The 24,480-nt window shown below is 37.0% G+C and overlaps 1 protein-coding gene across 6 annotated transcripts in view; it reads right to left on the reverse strand.

Moving 5' to 3' along the window:
• The window catches only part of nrxn2a (neurexin 2a), a 231,765-nt gene that overhangs the window by 138,878 nt on the left and 68,407 nt on the right, over window positions 1–24,480 (reverse strand). For all 6 annotated transcript variants that reach the window (XM_038273923.1, XM_038273925.1, XM_038273927.1 and 3 more), the window contains 2 exons: window positions 18,664–18,965; window positions 12,426–12,587 (listed from right to left, as the gene is read on the reverse strand). In XM_038273923.1, coding sequence (XP_038129851.1) covers window positions 12,426–12,587; window positions 18,664–18,965 — 464 coding nt within the window. The remainder of the gene's footprint in view (window positions 1–12,425; window positions 12,588–18,663; window positions 18,966–24,480) is intronic.

Here is a 24,480-nt window from a genome sequence, read left to right on the forward strand (position 1 = left end):
ATTTAGATTAATATATCTTGTCTGAACTCTTTCAACTCTGCTCATCTCGTTTATCACCAACCTCAGGACCTTTGGTCTGGGCATACAAGTCTTTGAGCCAGGCGCTGGGACTGTCTGGAGAGCTGATCTCATTTCACCACCTTTGCATCTCCCACAACTCCAACAATTTATGATTTCTTAGATCTGTCAGCTCATCTTCAGGACTATCTCTTTCTCTTTCCTGCCATATTGCTTCCCCCTGCATGCCTACAGTACATCTGTGTGATTATCCACACCAGTAGTAGGTCTAAACATCACCAACAGCCACATCGCCCACAGAGCGGAGGTTGGAGCATTGGCAGTGACGCTGGAACAATAACCTGTCCATAAATAACATCTAGTCTTCATTTCACTGCATGCAGATGGCAAAGTAATTATGTAAACACTCCATTTGAAGCTTTGCTACAGATGTGCTCTAAAATATTAATTTTTTTCACTCTTCAATAAGAAATTCTTCGAGTAACATTACTAAAAGAAACATTTTAGTTAAGTGTCGAGGAAATAATAGCATATGTATACAGTATGCTATAAAGCCATCAAATATGAAACACATGTGCATTAAATATTCAATAACTGCAATTACTGCTGCCTTTAGCTTTGTGACTGTGGCCCTGCTTATTTTTTCTATGAAAAATACCACTGTTTCAGTATTTCTGTCTTCAGCTTTGTGTTGCCAGGATTAAGATATCCTCAGAGGTATTGTTGCTGTTAACCTTGTGTACTAGCTTTGTTTACCTCTACAATAATCACTTCTCCAGACTCAGCACTTTTGTGTTTAGTTGCATCTTGTTTTCTGGATAGAATCATAGAAAAAGCTATTCCCAATTGTAAATATTTTTTTCATATAAAGCTTATACAGTGCTATTGTGACCATTAAATACAGTATGTGTTTTTAGCTGTTTTCACCACTTCCTTTTTCTCCCTATTTCACTCAAGGGTAATTAATATAGCTCATTTCTTTTGTTCTAATTAGTTGATGAGTTCGTTAACTTTAACTCCTTGCAACTGTTTTGTTTCTTCGCAAAGACAAGCTTATCAATGCAAACCATGCAGCACATTTTAATTGTTTATCAAACTGAGGTGAACCAAATTCGAATGCAGCAAGAAGTTGTATTGAGGGCTAGTAAAAACACATTCAGTAGGAAGTGATCTTCATAGAATCCAAGCAACGAGCCCTACAGTTTACTTAAACATACCACAATATTTAAGTTTAATCATAATCTCATTTACTTTGGTTTAATTGAATGTAATGTCTTCTATGCTGTTGCATTTTTTACCCACTGATATTATGTATTCTACTATTTTCTATTTCTGATAAAAATAGAAAATAGTAGAATATATATTAGAAAAATATATTTCTAAACATGCTTACATTCACACTCTCTCAGTCTGTCATTATACCAATGCCTCCTTGGTACAACAACAGCAGGATTGTTGGATTTGAGTTTGCAGCAGACTTTTAAACTAAATAAACTGTCTCCATGAGTTTCAGGTTTGATGAATCACTCTGCAGATAGTAGCTGTATCCATATGTATGTCTTCCAATCATATAATTGTGTTTGGTCATCAGATTATGATCTGCATAAGGAACTTGAGCGGAAAAATGTTTGTGCACACTTTCTGCTGAATTGCACACCAAATCTCTATGCACCTTTTAGAAAATCTTCCCTGCAGGTGAAAACAAGACTGCCTGTTTTACTATATCTAACTCACCTTTAAATACATTTCTTAAAAAACTAAAGAAAATCAAAACTGTCACTTAGGAAGCAACACTGACTGACAAACAATTTAAAATATTGTTGTGCAAATGGAATAGACAACAGGGGGAAATTACTGGCAATTAGTGTGACACACTCAATAAAATTGTAGTTCTGCACATAGGAACCACAGACCACTTCTTAGTACCTATGCTTTCTGGCTGATGTTTTGATCACTTTTGAATGTTGGTGGTGCTTTCACACTCGTGGTAGCATTACAGAGACTCTACAACCCAGACAAGTGGCTAAGGTAGTGCAGCTCATCAAGGATGGCATATCAATGCGAGCAATGGCAAGAAGGTTTGCTGTGTCTGTCAGTGTAGTGTCTAGAGGCTGGAGGCACTACCAGGAGACAGGCCAGTACATCAGACAATGTGGAGGAGATTGTAGGAGGGCAACAAACAACAGTAGGACTACTACCTACGCCTTTTTGTCCAAGGAGGAACAGGAGGAGCACTGCCAGAGCCCTGCAAAATGACCTCCAGCAGGCCACAAATTTTAAATGTGTCTGCACAAACGGTTGGAAACTGACTCCAAGAGGATGGTATGAGAGCCCGATGTTCATAGATGGGGATTATGCTCACAGCCCAACACTGTGCAGGACGCTTGGCATTTCCCAGAGAACACCAGGGTTGACAAATTCGCCAATGGTGCGCTCTGCTCTTCATAGATGAAAGCAGGTTCACACTAAGAACATGTGATAGAACTGACAGAGTCTGGAGAGACTGTGGAGAGTGATCTGCTGCTGGCAACTTCCTGTAACATTCAGCAGTGGGTCAGTAATAGTGTTGGGTGGTATTTCTTTGGAGGGCCGCACAGCCCTCCATGTGCTCACCGGGGATAGTATGACTGTCATTAGGTACCGAGATAAAATCCTCAGACCCCTTGTGAGACCATCTGCTGGTGTGCTTGGGCCTGGGTTCCTCCAAATGCAAAACAATGCTAGACCTCATGTGGCTGGAGTTTGTCAGCAGTTTCGAACGAAGGCAATTAAGCTAGAGACTGGCCTGCCTGTAATCCGAATGAGCACATCTGTGCGTGATTATGTTGTTAGCACATCCAATTTTGTACAGAATATTAAATGAGAATAATCTTTCATTCAGCTCTAAGATCTGTTATTTGAGTGCTCCCTGTATTTTTTGAGTAGTGTATTAATGTTTCTGCATGGTACATTATTGCTTATTTTCAAATTATTTAATAAGTATAATAAAGGATTTTAAGAAGACCCCTCGAAGTTGGTATATTAACTATGTTTAACAAGAACAATTTTGTAAGTTTATTCTAATGAATCCCAAACTTGGTAAAAACCTGGCTATAGAACAGTGTTTTGATCAAAAATGTAGCACAGTCCTTTGGACAGAAGTTTTACAGTTCATTTAGAACTGCACCAAGACCATTTTCATCAGACACTTGCTTTGGTCTCCACTCGTACAATTATTATGTTTACATCTGTACAGACTGCACCAGGGGGGAAATGGCCTGTACTTATAGAGCACTATAAAATTGATGGATCCCAAATTGCTGCAACTAATTAACACTAAATTAGGATGTGTGAAAAAAGGTATACAATAACATGTTTGCATGGTTTTTGCACATATGAATTGTTTTTGCAAGAAGCAGGATTTCTACCAACTATTAGAGTAAATTTGAGAACTATGTTGTACATGAGGCACCATGTGGGTGAATGGAAAATACATTTTCCCCTAATTATTCTAAATATACTAGGAGCCAAACAGTCAAAAGAAAGAACAGCCTTGAAACATAGACAAAAACATCATGTAATAGACATATTAAATTGGGACCCCCACAGATTTGTTTCCTGATTCCCAGACAACGAAATACAACAGGCGAATCAGCACAAACATCAGTTACAATGAGATGGAACGATCAATAGAATCTGCATATGTGTGAGATGAGCGCAGTCAGTCGAAGTCAAACAAACAATATTTTTAGCGGGTTTGATTAATCCTGTAGTCTGTGATCCCTCAGCAGATTCAGTCTTTAAAGGTCTGATTCTCAGCTTTTTCGGTCGTGGAACAAAAAGACAGCTTGTTCGTGTGAACATGGATTCTTTCTAAAATATGTGAAGGCGGTGAAAGTCGGGTTAGTGTGTTTCCAGCTGTAGTTTGCAGAGAAAGGTCAGATAGGAGAGAAGTGAGTTCTGCAGCCAAGCAAAGATCTAAGAGTTAAGGAATCTATAACAACCCTGTAAATCATTATGTAGCAATCAAGTGGTTTAGTTATGTCTCAAATACAGCAATATGTGTTTCTGGCACAAACATGTAAGGATGATAAATAGGATGTTGGGAAAAAGAAAGACTGTTTATATGACCTTCAAAAAAACATCTCTGCCCTTCACATTTGCATCATAAAGCTTTAACACTATCTTAAGTTTTTCTTTTATTGCTCTTTTCGATGAACAGCACCAGAGAGAGATCATTATCTAGTCATTAAAAATCAATGTGATGAGGAACCACAGAGGGAAAACCATTTATAAATTAACCTAACTGAAAAGATTGTACTCTTGTTTTCATTCTTTCATTTTAATAAATTGATCATATAGCAGAAAATTAAAGCACATAAATGGGAATTGCCAAGGCCAAAAATAACTGTACTACTGCAGACCATTTGGAAACATTATCACTGCAATTATGGATGAGGCACAGCAGATTGTGGATGTTGTGGGTACACAAGCAACTCCACCAGCTATGATGTACACTATCCAATTAGTAGATGTAACTAAATAAGAAAGTCTGTGAATATTTAATTGGCCAAATTACACAAAAAAATAATTGATTGGATGTGCATATTAGCAGTGAGCAAACTGCTGTAGTTAAATAAAATGTGCTTTATTGTTTTGGATTTTTACAACTTAAGCTTCATCTTAGCAGAAAAACGTATTGAAGTTATAATGTTGATATTAGATCATAATAATATCCTCATTACTTTACTTTCCTTTGCCATTGTACTGAATAGAAATATATACCTTGTAAAAAGGTCAGTTAAAATGCCAATAAATGGTTTAGCATATTATTTTAATGCAAAATTTTAATAAATATTACTTAAGGACAGTGATCACGTAAGCACTAAACTGTGCAAATCCAAAATGTTTCTTCATATTGCAGAAAATTTTTTTGTCTTCAAATGCCAATTTGATAACAGGTCAAATGGTGCAGAATAGATGAAGACATCTAATTTGTAAGGCACAGAGAAGAGATGATGATGACTATAGTAAGGAAAATAAGTATTTGAACACCCTGCTATTTTGCAAGATCATCATCGATTGTCATCTTTGGTGCTTATCCATTGTGAGAGACGAAAATCCAGATAAGTCCAAATAAGCATTTGAAAAATAATTAATTTTATTATTTGGTAAAGTAGCCTTTGTTTGCAACTAAAGAGGTCAGCTGCAGGAGGGGTTTTGGCCAACTCCTCCACACAGATATTCTCTATATCAGTCAGGTTTCTGGGCTGTCGCTGAGAAACATGGAGTTTGAGCTCCCTCCAAAGATTCTGTAATGGGTTTAGGTCTGGAGACTGGCTAGGCCATGCCAAAACCATTAAATGCTTCTTTCAGAGCCACTCCTTGGTTATCCATGCTGTGTGTATCTGGGACGTTGTCATGTCATGGTCACGGTGGTCCCAGCTCTTTTTAGGTCATTGACCAGCTCCTCTTGTGTAGTTCTGGGCTGATTTCTCACCTTTCGTAGGATGGTTGAGACCCCACAAGTTGAGAGCTTGCATGCAGCCCCAGAGAGACTGACAGTCTTGTTCTAAGGATTGCTCCAACAGTGGGCCTTTTTTCAATTTGCTAGGTGATTTTCTCATTGCCTTTTCCAGCCTTGTGGAGGTGTATGATTTTGTCTCTAGTATCTTTGGACAGCTCTTTTGTCTTGGTCATGTTAGTAGTTGGATTCTTACTGATTGTATAGGGTGGACAGGTGCCTTTATGCAGCTAACGACCTTAAACAGGTGTATCTAATTTAGGATAATAAATGGAGTGGAGGTGGAAATTTTTAAGGCAGACTAACAGGTATTTGAGGGTCAGAATTCTAGCTCATAGACAGGTGTTAAAATACTTATTTGAAGAGGTATCATACAAATAAATAGTTAAAAAACCATACATCATAATTTCCAGATTTTTTTTTTAGATTATATCTCTCACAGTGGATATGCACCTAGGATGACAATTTCAGACCCCTCCATGATTTCTAAGTGGGAGAACTTGCAAAATAGCAGGGTTTTCAAATAATTATTTTCCTCACTGTATGTGGAGAATATGCAGGAAGAGGAGGGAATAATAAAGCTTCTATGTTTGTATACAAAAAAAAAAAAAAACAATAATCAAGTCTGCTGGTGAAGATTCTCAGTCATCCAGGTCATAGTCATTCCAAAAAAGTTAAAAACAAAACCACTGGACTCAGTTTTCTATGTTTGAGGATGTTTTGCGTCCCATCCGGAAACCTTTCTCAATTCAAAATGTCTGGAATAGCATTGAGTCCCAAGCTTTATAGAGTAGACCAACAAAAGCCTTTTTATGGCATAGAGAACATGCAAATTGAACCAAAAACAGGTCCACCCCTTTGTAAAAGGGCAGTGGAAGAGGTCATTGGCGGCCTGGCTTAACAGGGGTGATGTTTGGACCACCTGCATGGCAATGAGGTTTGAGAGAATAGCGGGAAGGAATCATACCTAACGCTGCGTTACAATTGATTCTCGGAATGGTCCATTTAAAACCTTCATTTTGACTACATTTATTTAGTACAGAAAAAAATATCACTGGCATACCCTGCTCTTAATTGTTTCCCTGTATCTGTAGCCCAAAAATACACCAGTCAGTCCTTTCCTTTAGCTTTTAACTACGCACAAATGTCAAAATCAGCCATATTTGATCGTTATATTTTAAACAGTCTAGATGGTCCAAAGACTTGAGTCCTCTCCTAGATCCACCTTTCTTCTTCTCATCCTAAAGGTTTTCTATATGGTTAATGCCTGTCGACCAGAGGCACATATGAGCAGTTAATTTGGATTCCGTTGAACCATTTCTGTGTCACTTTAGCCATTTGTTTTGGATCATTATCCTGCTCACTCAGTGATGACCCATTTTGAGGTTCCTGGCAGAGGCCACCAGATCTTTATTTAAAAGGTCCAGCTATTTCAAGCTATGTGTGATGCCGTGCATCAGCAGTGAGACAAGGTTTTCAGGGTCTGTAGAGAGAAGACAGGCCCACAACTTCACACATCTTCCACCTCACTGTTCTATAGAAATAGGGTACTTTATATATTTATGCGTTGTTATAGGCTTGACCCACTTGGACTAAATTTGACAAGAAAGTCTTATCTGACCAAAGCAAATAGATTTTCTAAGTCAGTGTAAGAGGCTTTGATACATCTTTGCCACGAGTCTCGATATTTCTGGATGGTCTTACTGTATATATTTAAAGGGAATACCTTTAAAGTGATCTAACTTTACTGTATTTTACCTGAATAAGACCCTTTCAAGGATAAACAGTTTCAAAAAAAGAAATCAATCAAATTTTTAGGAGCTTTTGTTGTTGTTTGATTCCTTATTCAAAGAAGAGAGTTTCTCTATCTGGTCTCAAGGAAATGTATTTAATAGTAATTCAAATATTACCATATGTGTGCATGCCATCCATCTGAAAATATCCATCACAGTTTAAAGCACAGGAAATATACTTAGTATTGATTCAGATTTTTCATCAGCCAAAATGTTTCATATGCATTTTTTTTATATGCTTTCCAATTTTCAACTTAGATAGCTCTGATATGATAAATTACTTCACATTTGCACATTTTGGCAGTCTATATAAACCCTGAGAAACCTCAGAAAAATAACTGCCAAGCTTTTGCTGTCATGCATAATGAAGGAGCAGCTGGTTTAACTTCCTTCCAACCTGCCACTGCTGTTATTACATGTAGCCTAATCAGGTTATTTCCACTCTATTTGCCTTGTGAATTTTATGTAGCCTATATCTAAATGATGTGTCTGTTCTATTCCTGGTGCACTCTCTGATGCATCCCCTGCAGCTGGATTTAATAGGGATTGGGAGCAGAGTCTAACACCAATTTATATAATGAAACAATTAATTTTTCTGTGACCTTAAAACCTGTGAGAAGTCAGCTAAAATGCAATTTGGCACTGACCCTAACAAAATGATGGTCAAAACTCATCATTGTTTCCTAAGGAACAAGATGTGTCACAGAGTTTCTTTTGGCAAATGGACAATAAACCAACTGTGTAGGCTTTGTGTATTGGGAAAAAGACACTCCCTTGTATGTGTTTTGCTTTCAGTACATTAAAAATGCCCTTGCTGAACTGTCTGTGAATACATCTCCAAATCCATGCATTTATAACCCCACGCTTGGATTACCGAAATTCTTTATATATAGAGTTAGAGCAAGGTTCCCTTGTGTGCCAATATGCTTCAGCCTGCCTATTGACCAGAACAAAGAGGCTTGAATCAATCACCTGTTTTGTGCACCCTTCATTGGCTTCCTGTCAAATTTCAGGTGAAATTTAAAGTTTTATTGATTGCTTTCAAGCATTTAAACTCTTTGGCCCCATCCTAATTAAACAAGCTGCTACAGCCCTACACTCCACCTAGAGCCTCGAGGTCAGCCTACCAGCTCTTGCTGGCTGACCCTAAAGCCAGGCTAGCACAGGGCAACAGAGCCTTCTATGTGGCAGCTGCCAGACCGAGGAACAGTATCCCTTTGGTTATTAAACCCTTACTCAGTTGAAGACCAGATTGATAAGCTACATCTTTGGCCTGGCCATCAACACAAGTGAAAATAGAATGGAAATTATAAATTTTATTTATTCCAGTTACCCTACTGGGTAATAAGTTGACCAAGGATGAAATTCTTGCCACTGTTGATTTATATACTAAGCGCAGAAAAGAAGGAGGAGGCCTGGTAAGCATTAGAGCCACCATTAACGATGAAACATCCTAACCAGCCACTAAGCACTACCCTTTAACTATCGAGTGTCACTCCCAATTAAGTCCCACTTGCTGCTGTCTAGGGCACCTTGATTGATGGTGGGAGGGTAATAAGGAGAAACTGACAGCCTCTTCCCCCTAACTGAAAAGGAAAACAGCCATTGCTATGGCAACACAGTGACTTCCCATGTATGAATAAATTCATACAGTCATTTTAAACTATTTCAAAGAGGGCCTTCCTTTTTGGAATGATTCACATCTTTTTTTTCTTTTTCCTAACGTGCTTTTATGTCATGTGACGAAGATGCGGCAAACCAGCGGAACTTACAGTTGAATGCATTCCTCTGCCATCAGTTCACCATTACACCTGCTGCCACATTCCAGCGAGCCTGCACTGACGAAAAATAGCTGTTTAAGGGTTGAATTGTCTGCCCTACCCGTACATGACTTGACACAGCCCTTAATGTAGTGGACCCTCAATGGGAATGCACAAACGTAGGGTTAGTGTTTAGGGTTAGTGTTTAGGGGCCGTTATGGGACTAAGAATACATCAGGAAGATGGCCCCATGGGCTGAAGCGCTCAGTGAATGTCTCAGACTATGGAAGATGGAACTGGTGGATAACCTTGCATGTGATTTACCACCAACAAATAGCCTAAGTGGAACTGATCATGCAAGCACTTGGGACAGTAACCCCTACATTGGAGAAGTAGTTCCAAAAGATAGCTGGAGAAACAGCACAGATCTCAGTCCAGAAATGTGCAGTCCTTTGGACAGCTAAGATACTGCGAAGAACCCTCAAGCTCCCAGGACCCAAGCTGGAGATGAAGAAGCCACCTACCCCACCCATGAGTACAAAGGGTGGGTGAGAGAGCAGTTTTATAATCAAATAACTTTCACTGATCTGCTATGCAGTAACCCCTGTGAATCAGTTTGGTCAATTAAGGTTGACTTTTTATGTGCTATATACATAATATACATAATACATTTTGAATCAAATTGAATCCTTCATATATCAATCCTTGTCCTTAGGTTTCCATGAACATGAAGCTGTCCTTAAAAACAAACACATTTAGTCTGTGTTTCAACCTTGTACATAAAAAAACAGTTTCAATCTAGAGAACTTTTGCCCTTTATGATAGTTTGTTAACATTCTTGGTGTATTTTTGAGTCTAAATCAAATAGTTTTAATAAACATTTGAAATTACTATTTATACTTCTAATTTTCTTAAGTGTTGTATCTCAGGTATTACCCTAAGTCCTCTTCTGATTGAGTGATTAGCTCTCATAATCGCTCCCATCCCAGAGACAAAGACGAAAGGAGAACCAATGAATCGAGTGAGACGTTTTGCCCTAAACTTGAGTCACCTAACATTTGTCTGAAATCAAAATGGGAAAGCATAATTTAATCAACTAATTTAGAAATAACAGCTAGCAGACTCTGGGTACAGAAGGGGAAGACAGAACCACTTTTTGGGCCGAAAAGTGGTTCTAAAAAAACTTTCTTCTGTCCAGACAGAGCCACCACAGTAACAGCACAGGCGTTTCTAAGAAGAGTCAACAGCCGGTGTGACCAAAGTTAGTATTGGCTGTTTCTTTCTTGTTATGTTGGTTAATTTGTGAGAAGTAAATGGAACTTCTAAAATCTTAGGTCATAAATGCCTTTAAAAATATACATATACATTTCAAATGAACTTTGAAATTATATCCTACAGCATAAAAATTAAACTTCTACGTAGCCATAATAGAAGGCCAAAGTAGTTCGAATTTATCGGTTTTATATTTATTTATTTGTCTCTTTTATTCTTCAACTATCACTGACTAGACCACTATTTAGATTTCAATGTCACTAAAAACAAACATTATCCTTAAGAACATTAATTTTCCTTCTAATCCTTAAAGAAAACTTGACCTGAAATACCAAAAAGTTTCTTAAAGTAGCTCGATGGGAAGGACAGAATTTGTCCTCCAGACTAAATTTTGACAGAGGTTAATTAATTATGCACATCAATACAGCTTAAAGTAGCTTATTAACACTGCATTTAACCACATAGCAATGACAAAGCAGTTCTGTTTTTGCAATTTTTTTTATATCAGAAAAATATGACTAAGTACAACATGCAGTTATCAAATGATGAGAACCATAGCAACATCTGCCAGGAAAGAAGGACAAAGCTATTTCTAAGCCTTTGGGATTCCAGTTAACCACAGAAGGAACTATTAAATGGAAATGTAGAGAGGCCAGAAAAGAAAGCCAGAACAACAAAAGCACTGCAATACTGACTGGTCTAAGTAAGGGTCAGCGTTCATTGAATCTGGGCAAAAAGTGGCCTGCATAGGGCAAATCTAACGTAAAAAACAAACAAAAAATGGCAAGTTTTTCTTTTCTTTTCCCCAAAATCATCTTGCTGATCCCCAAAATACTGAAACATTATCGTTAGAGAAAAACATGGGACTTTTAATAAGCTGTGCATTAACTCACATCTGGTGTGAAACACAGCTTTTCAGATTAGGACCATTATGATTACAGTCCTGGTGGTGGTAGAGCGATTAACTGGGGCTGCATTGCTATTAGATAGTTAAGACACATATTATCAGTGGAAAAATTAGTAGACTACTATTGCTTTCCCTTTTTTGATCATTCTGTTCTTCAGGAAATATAACTCCAGAACAATGATTCCGAAAGTGGGGAGCACATCCCCCAGGGGGATCCCAGTCTACTGAAGGGAGAAATCGGCAGCAATGAATTGAGTAAATTTTTTTTTATAGTTTCTTTTATTATTGATAGCAATATTGAATATGTTACACAATGAAATAAAAAATTAAACAGTTAAACTAGGAGGCGTATTAAATCTTTCTTGTAAACCTAAACAGGGCAAGAAATGTATGGGACCCTTGCTTTAAAATAAGATATAGAAAAAAGGAAGGGTGCCTACTATTAATAAAAAAAGATTCTGCAAATAAGTTGGCCACATTTTCCTGACTGTAATGTAAAAGACTAATTGCTAGTTATAGCCAATCTTTGATTGCAGTTGTTTCCCAATAGGGGCACAGTCATTCATTATATTTAAGGGGCCAATTCCATTTTTACCCATAATAGTTTGGATAGCTTTAACTCCTAATAAATCAAATCACCCATTTAAAAAATGCAGCTCTGGTTCGTTATTCAGGTTATCTTTGTCTAATGTTATTAATCCGATAATCTGGACACATTTAAGTCTGAGAAGAAAGCAAAAACAACAGAAATCTGTAAGAGGACTCATTTTTTCATATGACCATTCAGTGCTTTTCATCCAAAGTGCATGATTCAGTCTTCTTTGGAAAAAAAAAATCAATGTGACAAGTGCAGGCAGGAGTGAAAATGCTTCAGAAATGTGGAAGTACTGATGAAAAGTAAGTGTGGTCTGTGTGTCAGGACTGAACATCAGATAGCATTGTTTCTTATGTATATTAGTTTAAAATTCTCAAAGGGTTTCCCAGAGGAATCCATAAGTGCACGGGGCTGCCTCTCTACTGAAAGCTTCTCCTTCAAATACCCTACAACAACAGAATCAGTACAAACACAAGAGCAGGTTTTTCAATACACTCCGCTCTAGGATGAGGCATTACTAACAAGTGAGGTTTAGATAATATTTGCAGGCCACAATGAGAGGTCAAGTAGTACTCACATCCTTCAGACAGCCCATGAAGTTGTTGCTGACCGGGGAGCCCGGCAGGTCGGCTGTGTTCAGGCTGCCTCCTATATAGAAGAGATCATCAGAACCCAGCATAGTGTAGTCCTCCTGGGTGTAGCCGGTGGTGGTGAGGATCCCGTCCACCAAGATTGTCACCTACAAAAACAGGGAAGATTAAAAGCCTAAAACAAAAGGAGTTGGCCGAATCATTTCACGCCTTATTTCTTGATTCTACTTGGGCTTGCCTTAATGTTGGAGATGTTACAAGTGTAGCTTTAAATCGTTCACTAATCTCAACTGATCCTTGTTTATGATAGGTGAGCAGGATGGCTACTGAGTGAACGTGCCTTAAATTTCCTTTAGTGCTTAGAATGCATAGTTTGTTTAAATAATTTGAGATGAAAGATAATAGGAAGCTAGTGCACCTGAGTTTCAACATTAAAAAGATAAGTTAATTTTCATATCAGTTTCATAACTACATAGAGGAGGAAACAAAACAAGCTGAACAGGGTTGCAAAACCAAAGTGCTTGTTGCCATGACAATAAGCCTACACTTAAGACAGAATGTTGCGCTCATGTAAAAAGCACCCCACTTAAGACTAATATGTCAAAACAATTTCCATTTCTTTTTCTCATATGTTTTTAACCAAATGTAATTATCTTTTTAAAAGGTTTCAGGCAAGAAATAAAAAATGGAAATGACCACTGCAATAACTTGTGCTGTTGGCTCAAGTTATTCAAAATCTTTTTATAAACCTTGAAAGGGAAATGTCACACAATAAACAAGGGTACTAAAATCACTATAGTTTTTTATGTCAAGGAAGAGAAGCTGCTTAAGTGTATGGGCTTAATGGTACATTATTCACATTATGCATATGCATTTTTTCTAAGACTAAACTTTTTAACTTCAAACGTTAAGGGTAGGTTTGGTGTCAAAACAAAAGAGGAAAATGTTTAAACTGCACATTTGTTTCCACTGCTAAGAGCAGTGAAAGATTTATGATATCATGGTTCTCTCTCTGGTATTCTTGTCATCCATGTCATAAACCTCTGAAAATACCAGGGGAATTTAAACAAATGTTTCCTGCTACTAATAAATTAAGAAATGTATGATTGATGGGTCTTTTAGTAGAACAATACCCCAGAACATATGGCCAATTCCAAATTAGGAAAGCTTTTCTCATGGAGTCTCAGTCCTTAAATATTACAGAAAATCTGCTCAGTGATCTGGAGAGAAAACCAATAAATGTCCTGCTAAATTGTGTTTAGAGGATTTGTCCAAAATCTTTTTATGTATGCGATATCTCATAATGAACAATATTACAGTAAAATATCACTGCTTTCAAAAGGTTGCTGAACATTTAAAATACTGTTATTTTGTAAAAGCAAAAAGGTTATTTCTTACAACCAAATCTCTCTGCCAAAGTATAGTATGATTGGGATGATGTATAAGATAAAGCTCCTAAAAAAACAGGGGAAAAAAATTAATTGCTGATTGTTACCAGGAGTCGCAACTATGTGTATATAGTTAAGAATAAATCTAATGGTCATTCAGAATAAACAATAATAAAATGCCTGAAGGCTCAATAAATATGAGCAGAATACTTAATCTCAAAGGGAAAACTTTTTACCCAACAAGGTGTCATGCATGGATCTGTTTTGTAAAAGTAAGGAAAAAATGATGACCTTATATGGCAAGTTCAGCTTTAATCTCTATGAAATAAAGGTCTTCTTATTTACTCTCTATTCTACAGTGATTTGTGTGTATCTACTGTAACTCATCTGAAAGTTGTTCACAGTAAAAAGGCTTTACATGGATGATTTGGAAAATAAGGAACTTTCAGAAAGAAAAGGGTGTCTGTGGTTAAAACTGATTGATGTGGCTTTCTTATTTTCTGGACAAAGATAAACCAGCATGACCATTCTGTGGTATGACACCATAACATGTGCAAGCACATAGATACAGTAACACCTAAACTGCTCAAGATAACTAGGTTAAGGAATCAATGCATTTAAGGAGAGGTGCTAAACTGGGCCATGATTAATTTGAAGCTCACAGTTATAGCCACGCTTCAGACTGGGTCGCAGAAACTTGACAGTGACCTCTGATGGAGAATTTTAGTACTAGTTGTGCTATATGGTGTGAGCACAGTTGCACACAAATGGAAAAAAATAAGGTTAGGGATGAACCAAAACTTGTTCAGCCATGACAGAGACACTGAAAAAAGGAAAAAAAAGTCGAAGAAAGTAATAAGAGGGAATTCTATCCTCAAAAGCACCACAGGATTTAATAAAATGTTTCCACCCACAGTCTCTGGGGAGTTGCAGTTCTCCCTATCTACATGTCAGCGAGGTAACTTATCTGAAGGGAAAGCAATTTACACAGGGATCAAATGCATGCCTGAAAGCGTAAGTGACGTGGCTAGCATTGGATTGCAGCTCTTCTGGAAGCTTGGGCAAAGAAATAGATGTGGAGGAGGATGCAATACACACTAGCTTTGTGACACTTTGAGAACATATTGTTGATGATTAAATGGTGACATAAAAAATATGTCACCATAATATATATATATATATTTGCCTTTATTAAAAACTCCTGTTGATTACAAAGATCAATAAACATGGTACGGAATATAATAGGTTTACAGAAAAAAAACAATAAGATTATTTTATGGGAAATATTGTTACGTTTTAAAGGTGTTTGGGTTTAATTTCTAGAATTACACTAATTAAGATGGCTGCAGTTTGGAGCTCTGTTTTTAAGTGAACTTCAGTTCCTTTGTTTGTGGATCTGAGTTTATTTTTCCCTATGTTTGTTGCCTCTGGTGCTTGATGCTGTGTAACAGGAAGGATTTTTTTCCAGTAATTTTTCCATTTTGGATATCTGCAATGGTGCGTAACCATTTTTTTGTACCTGGAAGTAGCTTATTTACATCATAGCAGCTGAGCTGAAATCAGGCACAGTGGATGCAGAAAAAGAGGAAGGAGAGAGGAGCGGGAAATACAAGTCATCTCTTCCTTCCATCATTATGGACAATGTGAGATCCAGCGTCTCTCTATAAGGTTTTCTGGTGATATAAACAGAGATTTAAAGAAGGCCAGAAAACTTAAAAGGAGAGTTAAAATTTTGGGAAATGAACTTGTGTTAAAAATTAACCGGCTGAGATGTAACAGCCATTACCATCACCAAGCCTCCTGCTATGAGAAACGACATGTAACGTATGGTTCCTGCAAATAGGTACAGAAGCGCCGGCGATTCACTATAGGCAAGAGAAGGAAGACAAGACAGCATTCTGGAGCACTGATTTCCTGCTGCCCCTGACAGAACGACATCTCACCTTCCCCCTGTTGTCTATATAGGATCCTTCCACCGGCCGTGCGGATTGTTTTTTTGGCCAGGCAAGTTTCAAGGTGGTCAAAATCAGGCAAGAAGCAAAAGTTTGCTAGTAATAGCACAAGAGGATAGAATTCTCTTCGGCACCTATGCGGAGTTATAGCGGCCAAAACATAGTCCTAATTGATATCAAGGTCTGACAAAACTGTTGACATATCGGAAATAGGGTGTTTAAAATTGTTAAATAGTCTAATAAAACACATGCATAGTTTTGCTAGTATTACAAACTTTGATTTTTTGCGCCCCTATACACAGTCATTTTTTGTCAGGAACTTTACCGGTCATTTCTTGTAGCAGGACGCTGAGTGACGGTAGGGACACTGTTACATCTCAGCAACAAACGGTGAATGTTTCACACAAGTTCATGTCCAAAAACCTGAACTATCCCTTTGAGAGAGGTGAGCTGGCAGTGCTTGTGAACAACAGACGGTGTCACCCAGACATGATAAAGGATTTCAAATAAAAGGGTGACCAGACAGATGGAAGTCTGGACAGACCCAATCAATGGTTTAGGAACAAGCACAGCCGAAGAATATTATGGCCTTCAGTTAGCATCCTCTTCTGAAGACTGTTAAACAAACCACTGAACTTTAAAACAAAGTCCAGAGTTTTTTATTTTATTGATGAATGAGAATTTTCACAAGGATACTGTTCAACGCCAATAGATGTCTTCAATCAAAGGCTTCTCCAGATCCAGTGCAAGACAGACTGTTAAGGAAGATCTATCTGGCACATAGCTGTTAACATCTCTAACAATTCGCTGAAAAACAGCAGATCTACAACATTTAATTTCCCTTATGGATTAATTAAGTATGTTTTAAGTTGAATTGAATTGGAATTCTCTTTTGATGGATTGCGGTGATCTGAGGGTTATAGAACAAGGCCTTTGGTTCAAGAAAACTTTGCCAGACCATCAAAACACAGACTTCCACTCTGAGCAAGAAACTTAGCGCTTGAATGCTGACCCAATTTATTTATTTTCTATCTTTCTATCTTTTACCCATGGTTTAATATTTATTTTTCTTTCTGTTTAGCTCTATTCCTGTTAATTAGTGTCTTTCTCCAGTCCATTTTGCACCAGCTGCTCCATATTCTTTCTGATTAGCTCATTCTTTGCCTTTGTCATATTGTAGCCGGCTAAGTATTTAAGCTCCACGTTTCTTTGGAAACGTTCACAGAGCAGCTCGTGATGCTTGGCTCTGAATTTTTTGTCTAAAATTTTTTTGAGTGGTCAGTCATGTTACCAACTAGACAAAGCCCCATATACTGTATCTATTTAAATTGCTCACCTCAATGGAACCCATGTTCACAGAGGTGGGCAACTCACACAGTAGCACATTGTTTATGGAAGAAATACTAGATTTACAAGAATTGTTTAAAAGATCTTTATCAAAAAGTGAATAGTGACTACAGGTGTCTCTGTTGTAGCACCTGTTTAGCAATGGGAGCTGAGAATATTATGACCACATCATAACACAATAAAGGTAAGAAAAAATGAGTACATAACTTAACAATCATTTGAAATAGAGCATTAAGTGCTACTTCTGTGGAAAAATCCATTTGAATGTGTAGTGGGAAGCTGAAATATGGCAAACATTCGATGAAATACACTTTGAAAACTATCAGACTTATCTGATTTAGTACCACATAGAAAAGTGGCTAAAAAATTTTTTTTTAGCTGAAACGATTGGAATCTGACCATTTAAACTGTAATAAAAGAGCCATATGTGTCGCATGTGGGCAAAAAGATTGTTTTTGGGTTGAATTTAACTTCTGTGTGAGCATAATCTTAGTCACTACAGGGAGCTTCCTGATTGTTTACCTGACTTGCACAGCCTGTGATTTTCCTGTGAGCTTGATCTGTCTTTCATATATATATTTTTTTCGCTACCTTCAACTTTTTAGGCATTTTTACTAGAAACCATGACAAATGTATTATGGTAGACTCATTTTTGACAATTTTCTTCCCTGTCAATTATTCTCAAAGGGAGTACTTCATATCATTAATAAACCACACATTCACTAACTTTCAGTATGCAAATATTTAACCTGTTTTGAAACAACAACGCTTGAAATAATATAACAGGTTTACTGGCAACAAATTATTAACATATGTCAGCATTTATTGCACTCTACAGAAAATGTCATACTGTCCCTGTACTGTAAAGGCCCATTAACACCATTGCTGAAGAAGATATTGCACTTTGCTTACAAAAAAAGGCATCAATGTAGCTTGACATTTTCTGGCTGACAATAAACTTGCTTTTAAGGATCAGGATCAGCTACATAATGTAAAAACATTTATAACAAAGAGATATTATGTATAAAGATTTCAAATCCAAGTGTTTTAGTAACACAATTTATATTTAAGATTGCATAATTTAAAAATAAATATGATATTTATTTAATCCCTGGACTGATATTTTTGCTTTTAAATAAATAAACAACATTACCTGTCTCTGAGCTTCTGTTGTATTATTGGTTTTAATATGTATGATCCAAACACTAACTTTTAGTAAAATAAATTCCTGCAACAAAAGGTAAAATTGGGTAAAATGTTTAATCTTGACTGGACTTTGTATTTTCTTTTTTTTTTTTTAAGAAACCTCCAACCAACCCTAGATCCCTTTTATACGGAAGAGGATTAGAGCCACTGGAAGAAAAAAAAAGTAACAGATTTTTTTATTTTATTTCAGTATGATATGTGAAAAAAGTCAAAATTCTAATTTTTTTCTCAGAAATCTGACTTTTCTCAGAGTCCATTCAGCTCTCAAGATTCTGATCTAGCCTACATCTTAAACCAACTCTTTCAACTTAGCATAGACAATGCATACACACCTGTCGAAGGTTGCGTGTCACTCGGACATCGTGCCAAACGTTGTCATTGAACTTTCCACTGGCAGGCTCCACCAGGGCTTCAAAGGCACCGGAGCCCAGGTTTATCACCAGCCACACAGCTCCGTTTCTCAGCGACAGGTTAACATAATCAGCTGACTTTCCCGTGTGGAGCAGCAGGCCATTTCTTTGCAGGGTGCGGAAGGACAGCGTGATCTCATCCAGACTGCTCTGAATGGGAGTTGTGGACAGGTTGTAGCTGAAGAACTCATTGCCTTTAAAGGTAGCCACTGACTCCTGCTGCCCTGGGAGGGGAAAAGAAACATCTTGGAAAAATATCCTTATATTTAGTTGAAATAGTGACTGTATTATAAATGCATTCAGTTCTGTAGCATGGCTTTGTAAAATAAGGATGGTGGGTAAAATTAAGCACTAAAATGATTATAGGATATTGTATTGCAGTATAAAATATTTGAACACACCATCTATGTGTACAGGTAGAATGTAAAGATGAATAGAACTTTATTGTAAAAAGTAGAACACATAACTTTGCACCACACTGGACATGGCATCTTAAGACCTTTTCCTCTTAACAACATCACTATTTCTTCAACATAAAATTAACTGTTTCAAAAGTAAACACCTTCCCTTAAAGGTCTTCCCATTTGCTCAGTTTTCAGTTTATATTGTTTTATATTGTGTGATAGACCAACACAAAGTATGGCTTAATTGTGAAGTAAAGGAAAAGAGCAACCTTATTTTTAACTCAAGTCAAACAAAAACAGCATGCATGATCATCTATCCCCATTTATCTCAATACATCTAAATGAAATCAACAAATTTTCTTAGGAAATCATTTGACAGAATAAAGACCTAGCTGTGTTGATGAGTTGATGATGAGGGCTTTTCTTTTTAACAGAATCCTTGACAGAGTTAACGGGAAAATGGATGGAACTAAATACAGGGCCTTTCTGGGAGAAAACCTATTAGAGGCTGTTCAGGACTAGACTGAGACCCAGGTTTATCTTCCAGATGGACAATGACAAAAAAAATAAAAAATAAAGCCAGGATTAAAAAAGGACTTGTTTAGATCAAACCATATATATGTGTTGTAAAACTTATATTAACATACATTATTTATCCCATAAAGCTGCTACTGTGCTCTCAGGTATAAGGAGGAAAAATGCCTGGAGGTACACATATTAAGATTCACCCCAAATCTTCGCAGTTAAGATGTTTATACAAAATACTAAGGGAGAAACAAAAACATCCTCTCTCTACTTTAATTACCTACACATTTGTGTTGGTCTTAAATCATAATATAAGAATGCATACATTTTAAGCTTGCAATGTGAAAAATGGTGAGAGAATTCAAGGAATATGAGCACTTTTACCCTGGGCAAGGTGGGAAAATGATCCTCAAAACTACAGAGGGCATCATATGGAGACTGATTAAATATAAATGTTCCCAGGATCTATTTACTGTTCTACAAGAAACCCTCCTAAATATGCATGGTACAAAGAAACATTTAGAAAAACGTAAAAACAAATATTAGACAGCTGGACAATCACAGAGCCCTGAGACACCTTATAAATTATACCAAAATCCCAAGTACAGGACCAAAGCTATAATTTCTGCCATTAAGCTGTTGTTTGACATTGACATGTAGGGAGAGTTGTTAGCCAATAAATACTCAATTTAATATGAGTGGGCTGTTTTGAGCCCTGTACTTAGAGAATGGCCGTGTTCCCTATAGAGCAAGCTATTTCAAGCGGGACAGATAAGCCTTCCTTTAAGCCTGTGTTTGTTTGCACTGTAAATGTCAGCTTCGAAGCTCCAGGGCTAATTTAAGGCTGCAGGTTCACTGGGCCCTATTACTTTCTATTGTTTGAGCAGGGTAGGCGCTCACACGCTGTGCACACAGCAAATTGATAAATTATCAGTGATATCCCCTCTTGACAAATGCATTTTTAACAAAAACAACTACCCAGGTGTAAAGGATATATGATTCAGAAGTATAAGCTAAAATACAATGATTCTTAAAAATATAGGGACGATATTGTAATATCTAACATCAAGGATAAACCCATACAAAATTAATACAAAAGCAATGCAACCTTTCGTTTCATTATAACATTCTGGATGAAAATGTCTTCCATATATGACTATAAATCCACCTTAAAGGTCATTGGCCACCTATGTATGATAAATAGTATTTACATACGCAGCTTATCTAGAAGGTTGACTATTATCTGGTGAAACAACAGATATTGTTCCAGCATGAGGGGGGAAAAAAAAGAAACAATGGCTTTTTGTTTTACTACACCGTACAGACTGTGGTGTTAACACTGTCGAAACATTTTCTAAGACACTGCAGTCGGTATTTTAAAAAAATTGCATTCCAAGCAGTTTTTTTTTGCATGTTGTGGCTGACTGGAGGTAATGTGCTGGGGGAGGCTATGCTTTCAAACCCGCTTGGAATCAAACATGACACCATTGCACTGAACCATCTTATGATGCAAATAGAAGCACCCATCGATAGAAAATGAAGACTAAGCAAAATATAATGAAAACACCAACAGTCCCCAGGAATCTCTATTGCTTCTTAGCTTATTATTATTTTTTTCTTTTTTTCCGTCAGCAATTTGCCTTCTCAATGGTCTGAAACCATAACTTACTCCAGGTATGCCAATGCTGCCAGTATGCTTGTCCCCGAAAGTTATTACTTATTGAGCAAATGCCAAAATAAGATGCACCTAGCACTACAGGTTGCATAACATTTCGTAAACACAAATAACGGCACCTGCAGGGATTATATTGCGATGAACCATGAGACAAATATATAAAAGAGTGTTATATATTTTATAATCAAAAACCAATTAAAATTGCTGAGTTATACTTTTTGGAAGCATGTAGCTAGTCCACTTCTCAATGAGAACATCTTCAGCAATAGTTGATTGCTCTATAAAACAGCACGTGAACTAATGGTTGTATTAATTTACTAGCATTTTAGCTGCTGGATAAAACAAGTGCTTCATTCAGAGCCTCCTTTTATCTAATGCATCTCTATAAAAAAAAGTTACAATATTTTCTCTTAGATACCCCAAAATGTAGAAGTAAAAATTATATATATATTTTTGTTTGCTTTATTTTGATTTGGAAAGCTAGATCAAGATAAGTCACATTTTGGCACTTAGGTCTAGTTCTCATGAGGACGAAAACTTTTTTTTCATGAGCAGCTTAAAAGCAGTTGTTTCCACACGTGTGTACAGCGTCAATGGACACACTGTAGTGCATATGCTGGACCCTTTGGTGGCACTGTGAAAGTCCTAGCATCACGCCTAAACAGCTGATAAAAGCTCTGGGCATGCGCAGACAGTTCGTGCAGATTTAACAGGGACATGGCGGTCTGTCACTACCCAATCTATCCCAGATAGTACCATCAGCTCATTTGTGCATGCGCAACCAGATATACATCCGGGTCGCCCTTTAATTTATTTTATAAAAAAGACCTAAATTACATTTTTTCCTCCCCAAAAGATGGTAAGAATAATAAACTATGATGTGTTAAAGGTTGACAATGTATTTCCCGAGAAAATAAATGATTTAAAATTTCAGTTTTATCACTCGTCTGTGACCAATCTGTAGAGGAAATGGGATCCTACGCTACTTCCAGGAGCTAAGTTTTTTGGCTTTGGATTGAAAGATAAATCTATTCTTTCAAATTTAATGTTTTCCTTTCTTGTTAACATTATGGTATACAGTGCATAATCTAAAGAAAGAAAAAAACTATAATGTAGATAGACATGGACTATTCAGAGAATGTCCGATGATGTCTCACAAGCAGTTTAACGGAGAAAATCTAAAAAGCATAAAATTGCCTCAGAAAAGTCATAAAACATTTTTGAATTATGTGTATTAGCATTCTTTACTAAGTTAGGGATAGAAAAAAGTGATGTTAGTATCATAATAAAAATGTCTATCGATACCCAGATGTATCTGATTGTGTATTCGCAAATGAGCTGATGGTAAATGGTAAATGGCCTGTACTTATATAGCGCTTTTTCAAGCCAGGAGATTTGACCAAAGCGCTTTACACTCACAAACTGCTGGTGGCAAGCTACATTGTAGCCACAGCTGCCCTGGGGCTCACTGACAGAAGCAAGGCTGCCATACGGGCGCTCTGACCACCATCAGTAGACAATGCAGGTGAAGTCTCTTGCCCAAGGACACAACGACACAGAAAGTTGTAGCCGGGGCTAGAACCATCAATCTTTCGATTTCAGGGCAAACTCCTACATCCGACACCACTGTCGCCCTTTGAGCTGATGGTACAAATAGTGCTTTCGGGATGGATTGAGTAGTGACACGGTCAAATGTTGCATGCTGATCGCAGAGGTACGACATCCTTAAGAAAAGATCTTCTTTATCACTTTTGCTTTACCAAAAGGCTGAATTTGTTTGGATGTAGGCTACATCTTAAATGAAAAATATCTATCTCTGCGTTGATGGGGTCCTAAAAGAAATAAATTGTAGTTAAATGTTGAAACTGTGGTCTTGCGTGACAACATTTTGGGTCTGGGAAATTTTGATTGTGTTTTTTTTTTTTATCCCTGATAATGCTACATCATCAGGGGGACTTTTGATTATTTATTCCATGATTCTATGATGTTGAAAGAAACAGTGCTTAGTTTTTCTTCTATTTTAATATTTTGGTCATGAAAAGACATCAATGAAATTTTTTAAAGGTGACATTAAAAACAAAACTCTTCAGGTGAATTGTAAGTGTATAATTATCATTGATGATGTGTGAGTTTATTACAGCTTAATATTAGCTGCTTGTTGCATGGCAGAACTAATGTTTTCCCCAATAGTTTATCTAATTAAGACAGTTCCTCTGTCCGAATATAAAGTTATAATCTTCAGTCTGTACATGGCAAATATTTGGGAACGGAATGAGAGCGGTGTCTTTCAGCTAGAACAAAGTGTAATATTTTGATAAGGCTGGAACCATGGATGTCTCCTCATCTGCAAACGTGTATGATGTAAAAAGTGATGATGTGGCAGACTGGAGATGCATATAATGCCTTTTTTTTAACTCTTAATCAGGGCCACTTCCCGTAAAGTGATGCCAGCTGGTGAGCGCTGCCCTCTGTAACTCTAAGCAACTTCACTGATCTGAGTAAGATTACAATTTCTATCAAAATCTGTTGTCATATGTCATGGTTATTTAACACCTATAAGTTGTGAAGAGTTATTTAAAGAGTGATCTCTTTTCAGGAAAAACAATCGGAGAGAGAAAGCTTCAAGCTGTAGACACAGAGCCTACATTTAACAGTATTCTCTAAGGTTTCTGTTTCAACATTAAATTTATGTTTTGGTAAACTTGGGTCAAATTCTGTGCCTTCCTTAATAATTTAAACAAAAAATCTTCCAGAGAGCTAAATTGTTCATTTTTATGTTTTTTTACGCTTTACTCTTAGTACAAGAATACATAAAAAAATAACCTCATTAGATTCTGAACTAAAAGACTGAACTAAATCTGACAGAAAATGTTGGGTGTCTCTAAAATAGGGCTTGAAAAAATACAGGTTCTTAAAATTTAGGTTATTTGGAAAATTTTAGCGTAATAGGATATTGAGATATTGATCACTGAATTAGCAAAGATGCTGGATATGGACCGACTAATGCTGAAGAAAACAGAATCCTGAAACTTAATAGAACTTGTGCCCAAACAAAGAATAATTTAAAGGTCAAAAGGTTATGCAACCAAGTAATTGTGGCATTTTTTTTCTACACTTATTTCCCCTAACAAATGT

This window comes from Cyprinodon tularosa, unplaced genomic scaffold (genome assembly GCF_016077235.1).
Source record: "Cyprinodon tularosa strain WSP-4 unplaced genomic scaffold, ASM1607723v1 ctg9, whole genome shotgun sequence".
NCBI classification, from domain to species: Eukaryota; Metazoa; Chordata; class Actinopteri; order Cyprinodontiformes; family Cyprinodontidae; genus Cyprinodon; species Cyprinodon tularosa.